Source organism: Rhipicephalus sanguineus, chromosome 3 (assembly GCF_013339695.2).
Source record: "Rhipicephalus sanguineus isolate Rsan-2018 chromosome 3, BIME_Rsan_1.4, whole genome shotgun sequence".
Lineage (NCBI taxonomy): Eukaryota > Metazoa > Arthropoda > Arachnida > Ixodida > Ixodidae > Rhipicephalus > Rhipicephalus sanguineus.
In genome coordinates, this window is record NC_051178.1 from 170,300,838 (window position 1) to 170,306,837 (window position 6,000).

The 6,000-nt window shown below is 49.8% G+C and overlaps 1 protein-coding gene across 1 annotated transcript in view; it reads left to right on the forward strand.

Moving 5' to 3' along the window:
* The window catches only part of LOC119386087 (uncharacterized), a 119,217-nt gene extending 113,507 nt beyond the window's left edge, over positions 1-5,710 (forward strand). The window contains exon 3 of the mRNA XM_037653435.1: positions 5,656-5,710. Coding sequence (XP_037509363.1) covers positions 5,656-5,687 — 32 coding nt within the window. The 3' untranslated portion in view covers positions 5,688-5,710. The remainder of the gene's footprint in view (positions 1-5,655) is intronic.
* The last annotated feature ends 290 nt before the right edge of the window (positions 5,711-6,000 follow it).

Sequence of the window (6,000 nt, forward strand, 5' to 3'; positions counted from 1 at the left end):
GACCTTAAAGGAGTAACTCTTACTGTTCACCCGCCGAGGTGGGGTGGGGGTTGTTGTGCTCGACTGCTCACTCGAGGGTCGAATCCCGGCCGCGGTGGCCGCATTTCGACGGAGGCAATATGCTAGAGGGCCGTGTGCTTAGATTTAGGTGCACGTTAAAAAAAAAACCCAGGCGGTCGAAATTTCCGGAGCCCTCCACTACGGCGTCTCTCATAATCATATCGTGGTTTCATAGGATGTAAACCCCAACGGTTATTATTTATTAGCTGTTACCTTTTGTGCGCTGCTGAGGGATTCAGGACAACAGTCGTTTATATCATCATTAGAAATATTGGGCCGGACGAAAAAAAAAATGCAGCTTAGTGCACGCGCGATATTAAGCATTGTCCGGTTAGTGAACGACGCTCATTAAGGTACCGTTTTTAATGCTCTCAGTTGTGTACGCATTTCAATTTTAAGCTGGAAAGAGGAAAGAAACAAATTAGTTTTATTTTCCTTCCGGCCACACTGTTGCCTTAAGAATATATCTGAATAGTCGCTGGTAGAGTTATTAGACATACATGCCTTCGTGTACTGTAACCGGAGACGGCACGTGAACGCGTTCATTATTTGGGTACGCGTAGAAAGCCGCGGGCCCGCACGAAGTAGGTGGGAAAAAGGCTCAAGTGGGCACAGCGTCAAGAAACTGCTATGTGTGGTTTCCAGTAAAGATATTAGTTAGTCATTCCTCTCGCGCTGTGACCAGAGACGGCTCGTGTATAATTAATGAATGCGTACTATAACGCCCCGCGACAGTTTCCTCCTAATGTGCTTCACCGTAATATATTGCGTAAGCTCCGCCGCATAATGTTTGCTGTAATACGCTAGTGTCGTTTACTTCTCCGTTTACATTTTTTGCTTTGTTGCTTGGTTGGTTTGCCTTTGTGCGCTGTCCCCTTCTTATATAATCAGTATGAAGTAACCGTTATTCGTGGAGCTTATAGACATGTAGAGAAATGTTACACCATTGCGTGGCGCCACGTTTCAAGCACATGTATCATCACTGCAGGTACGTAAAAATTGCCTCCCTTGCTTTCCTGGCGCGATTAACGTTCTTGTAATCCATTTCCCCCACCTTGCGGTCAATGACGTGATTCTAGCCTCGTTGATACACATGGCTCTCTTCCTAATAAAAGAGAGGTTTGAAAATGTTCGCTACTGGTCGGTCGGTCTCCAACATCGGTCGCCGAGCAGAGCGTACCAGTGCTGTATAGTTCCTCGGCCAAGATCAGAGGCGCGGAAATCTTTGCGATTACTCTCTTCATCTTCAACAAACATCGCAGGATCAGACAACGGACAGAGATGATGAGAATAAAGTCTGAAAAGTAAGAATATACTCGGCGTGCTGCGGGAAGGATGAGAAGGGTGTCGACTGCGCCTCCGTGCCACGACACGGATGATCAGTCGACGGTTCTATATATTCTTTCGGTCCGCCATCTTGGATAACCTCGTGCACCCCCTATAAGTCAGTGTCAATTTCGAATATGGTACAGACGCTAAAGTAATCAACTTGACTTTATTAAGCAAGCAGTGCGCGCGCGGCGTTTTTCTTTCTTTAGGTAAATGCACAGACCCGGTAACCGTTTCTTCTTGTTTGCCGTTTGCTATGACATAATGTAACGTCAGATTTTAATGTCTCTTTCCCTCTCTCTTTCTCTCTTTCTTTTGTGTCGCTACACTTGAACGCCACTGTCACCTCCTCGGGCTTATACTACTTCTGCTGTTCATACTATTTCTTTAAACGAGTACATAGGGTGTGTTCAAGGGACAAGGGTAGGTTCTCCTAGAAGAGAAACTTCACTATGCGTGTGAGTTGACGTGTAGTTAAGTGCAGATTATAACCGAGCCTCGTCAGTCTATATTAACCTGTACACGATGGGGAAGAAAGAAACGGTAGCACCGTAAGTATATATACTGGTGGTACACGTCGTGTCCTTGCATAAATTTGTCACGTCTGGTTGGGTTTGACGCTAAGCCGCTTATTTCACTCGCACTGCGTCACGCTGCTGCCCTCCGATATTGTATAATGCGCGGGGTATAATATTGCCCAGGGAGTGCCCCCGTGCGCCTTCTCTGTCTCTGCTGCCGTTCCCTTTCCGGGACAGGCCTCCCCTATATTGATTTCCCTCCGCCTCCTTCTGCGTAAGCATGTGAACGAAAGAAAAAAAATTCTCGTTGTTTTGCCCCGATACTCGATTCTGTTTTCTTTACAGGGTTCTACCAATCTTGCCCGCGGTATTACGAGGTGTACGAGTAATCTTGGGTGTTCCTAACTCGCGTAAAAGTGTTTCTAAGTGCGGATCGAATGTCTATCGTTAGAAAGAAAAGGCGAAAAAAAAGAACTGATTCCCTACCGGTTGATTTTCTATAACGGTTGTTAGATTTCCTATAATGGAACATCGTTTCAGACATGTTAATTTGTCGTGATATTGTCAGATTAGTGAATTCTCTGGGCTACGAACTGACGCTGAGATAAACAAGGACGAGGCCGCTAGTGAGTCATCCTAAGTACGACGCAAGGTGAAAGTTATTTTCATCGTTTATCAAAAACAAGCGCGGAGTTTTTTCCTTTCTTTTTTTGCGTAGACGCTCCTGTTCTTGGCTCGGTCTGTGTTCATGGTGTTGGGTACCTCCCTTTGCCGCCGATGCAGCGTTTATCTTTTCGGTCCTGCAACGCACCTACTCACCCCCCTCTCCCCCTGGCCCCCTTTTTTTCTTTTTCGTTGCATCTTGGGCGCAAAGTCTGCGTATGGTAAGGAGGAGGCAATGAGTGACAACCAGTGTACTGGTATAACTAGGCCCCCTGATTTTTCGGGAGGCTGATTCGTGCCAACCACTGCGCGCTTCTCTGCCTCACCATTGAATTACGTGAGGAACAAAGCAATTATAATGATATTTGATACCACCATACGAAACAGCCAGATGATAAAACCAAGGAGGACTTAGGGGCGTTATTTGTGGTTCCTAATCAAGTGTAGCTGTAAGCGCAGATGGACGAAAAAAAAATGCCCCCCCCCCCCTCCCTCCCCGAAGGAAATCGTGAGGAAATGCGAATGCATTTCTTGCGCCGAGAGAGGGTACCGTTGCCGTCAGACATTCGCCTTCACCGACTTCTGCCATCGCCTTGAGAGGCGCCCAGCCAGCGAACGGTCGAGAGTGAGGCGCGAGTGGACGGGAGAGTGGGGCGCAGGGAGGAGAGAGAGCGAACGGCGAGAGAAGGAGCGGCGAAGCACTGTACCTACCCTCTCCTACACTCTCTCGCACCACATGCTCCGGTTGCTAGGGGCGAGGATAAGCGCGCGCGCCCGCAGCTGTTGCTATGGGAGAGGGCGCCGCGGACAACGCCGGACGCCTGGCATAGCCCGACTAAGAAATGCATTCGCATTTAAAGGCCGAACCGTAGAGCATTTTGGCCGGCGTTTTCTAACGTTGCGTCCCTCGGCGTCGTCGCATCAACGCCGTCAGAGAGGGCGGCAAACCATATGAGGAGCGTTAACTCAGCGTCGCACAGTGGGACCAGAGGGAATGAACCTGACACCTCATAAAGCAGTGTACAGTTTCCGTCAGTGGACCAACAAGATATATTCCTGATTATAGCTTTTATGTCTCTTGCAGTTCTGAGGTGCAAAAAACGAGTCACAGTGCCGCTGAAAAGTCTATTTTTTTTATTTGACTTGTAGCGCTATAGCTATTAGCATTGAGAAGAACCACGAACTCGTAATATATGGCTTCGGAGCTTGAAGCTGCTGCACATCTTTGAGGCCACGTATTCGACCAATACACTCATTCCTGCTAAGCCTACCGATGAACGGCTCTCGGAAAGAGTTCAAAGATATCACGAGCGCTTTGCTCTCGAAGCTTCTAGGGAACAAGCTTAGTCAAATACAAGCATCAGTTGAGCACTTAAAGGGGCCCTGCAACACCTTTATTTGTTATATTGGAATAGTCCCATTATTGACGTATGACTCTTCACGAGCCATATGCCGCAAATATTTTTCGAATCCGTCAAGTCTAAGTGGTGTTACCAAATTATAGAGATCACGTTCCGCAGCTTTCTCTCTCAACTCAACGCAGCGAGCGCGCGGAAAGCTGCGCGCGGCGTGAGGGGAGGGAGGGAGGGCGGAGGTGCGAGGAGGCGACGTCAGCGCCGGCGGCATTTTTTTCATTTTTTTCTCTCTGGCGTCTCGGCGCAACCACGTGGTCTGTGCCGCCACTTCCGGTCGGCTTGCGTCGTTCTCGTCGAGCGGAGTCGATCGCGCTGTGTATCGCGCGTGCTTGAAAACTGCGCGTCGGTTTGGTAATGTTGGGTGTGCACCTCGAACGCCGTAGTGTTTTCATCGCTCTGCCAACCATGGAAGCAAACGTGCGCGCTCGTTTGGAACGAATGACAGCTGAGATCGGTTTCGGCCCATACTCCGATACACCGCCTCGTAAGACGGCACTGGCAGACGACCCCGAAGCGCCGCCATTACCGGACGCCAGCATTGTTATCGGAGACACGCTGCGCCCGTGCCTCGGTCGGTCGTGAGAACGTGCCGACGATGCAGTTCTCAGCTGACGAGGCAACACTCGAACGGCTGCCACTCTCAACGGCAACCGGCGATGGTCAAAAGCACAGAAATATTCACGTTTTCGGCACTGCGCATGGCGAAGAAAACGGAACCACGCAACTACGAGCAGGCGAGCTGTCGGTGAGACCGGAAGTGCTAATATTAATGTTTGTTCGGTGTTTTTAACGCGATAACATAATATAAACGTACATATTATCTACTTATTGAACTCAAATTAACAACGAAAGTAATAATGAGGGTGTTATCGTGATTATAACATCAGCCAATGGTGGAACTGCGGACAATCGCGTCATATTTTGCGGACTAATACATCATTTGTCGAGAGAAGAGGGAGCGATTTTCAGCTGACTTTGAGAATTTATTGTAAATTCCAGGCCGTGCGCATCGCTATAATATTTGGCTGGCGTGTTCTCGGGAGCCTCGACTACCGATCGGCAGCGCTTTTTGAGCATGCTCGAAAAGTGTTGCAGGGCCCCTTTAAGGGCCACACAGCGCACGGCGACGACTTATAAGATTCGAGGTGGGCGGCAGCCATTTTGGCAGCAGCAACGACGCCGTTACGTAGCGGAAGTCGTTGCCAGCCGCACGCTGATTGGTTCTGCGTCCATCGAACTGCTTCCGGCGTCGACGCTGCCGCCCGTGATGTCTGGACCGTCCAGAGGTGGACGTTTCGGCCACCGTCATTGGTAGGGTCGACGTCGAGGGACGCCGGCGTACGAAACGCCAGGAAAACGCCGGCAAAAATGCTCTATATGGTTCGGCCTTAAAACAACCTACCGCCGGTGCATCACAAACTCACGACCTGCGCAATACGTGTGTGGGGCATTACCAATTGTTCTACGACGGTGGCCGTTCCCCCGCCGACATTTTTTGGGTACATATACGTGTGAGTGTGACCTTCGGAGTGTTAGCCGGCGCGGCTCGTTGCCATGATGGCGAACCTGGAACATTCTTTTTTCTCGATGACATTACGTAGTATGTGAACAGTTAATTGTTTTTATGACGTGTTTGACTCAGTTTTTGTACCTTCTCTCTTTCTCTGCAGGTGGCATGAATGATCCCGAGCCGGAGCACTGAAGCACTGCCGGGTACTTGCAAAGGTGAGCACTCTGCAAGAGCATTCGTAATGCGTGTCCATGCGCTGTGTGCTTCTCGGGGGAAAAAAATAATAACGCAGTAACTCTTTTGTTTGGTCGGGGTTGCTTGCTGCACACTATATCCCGCCGCCCTTTCGTCTCAGTGGCTGGACACACACGCGCTGTTCAGTATACCTATGACCTCGAGCATCGGGCTCATGGAAGGACGGCGTGCGCATCGAGTCAACATCCTTCTCGGCTCGTACGTCTCTACTGGAATCCCGCCGCAAACCCCCAGACTACAGTGCAGCGGG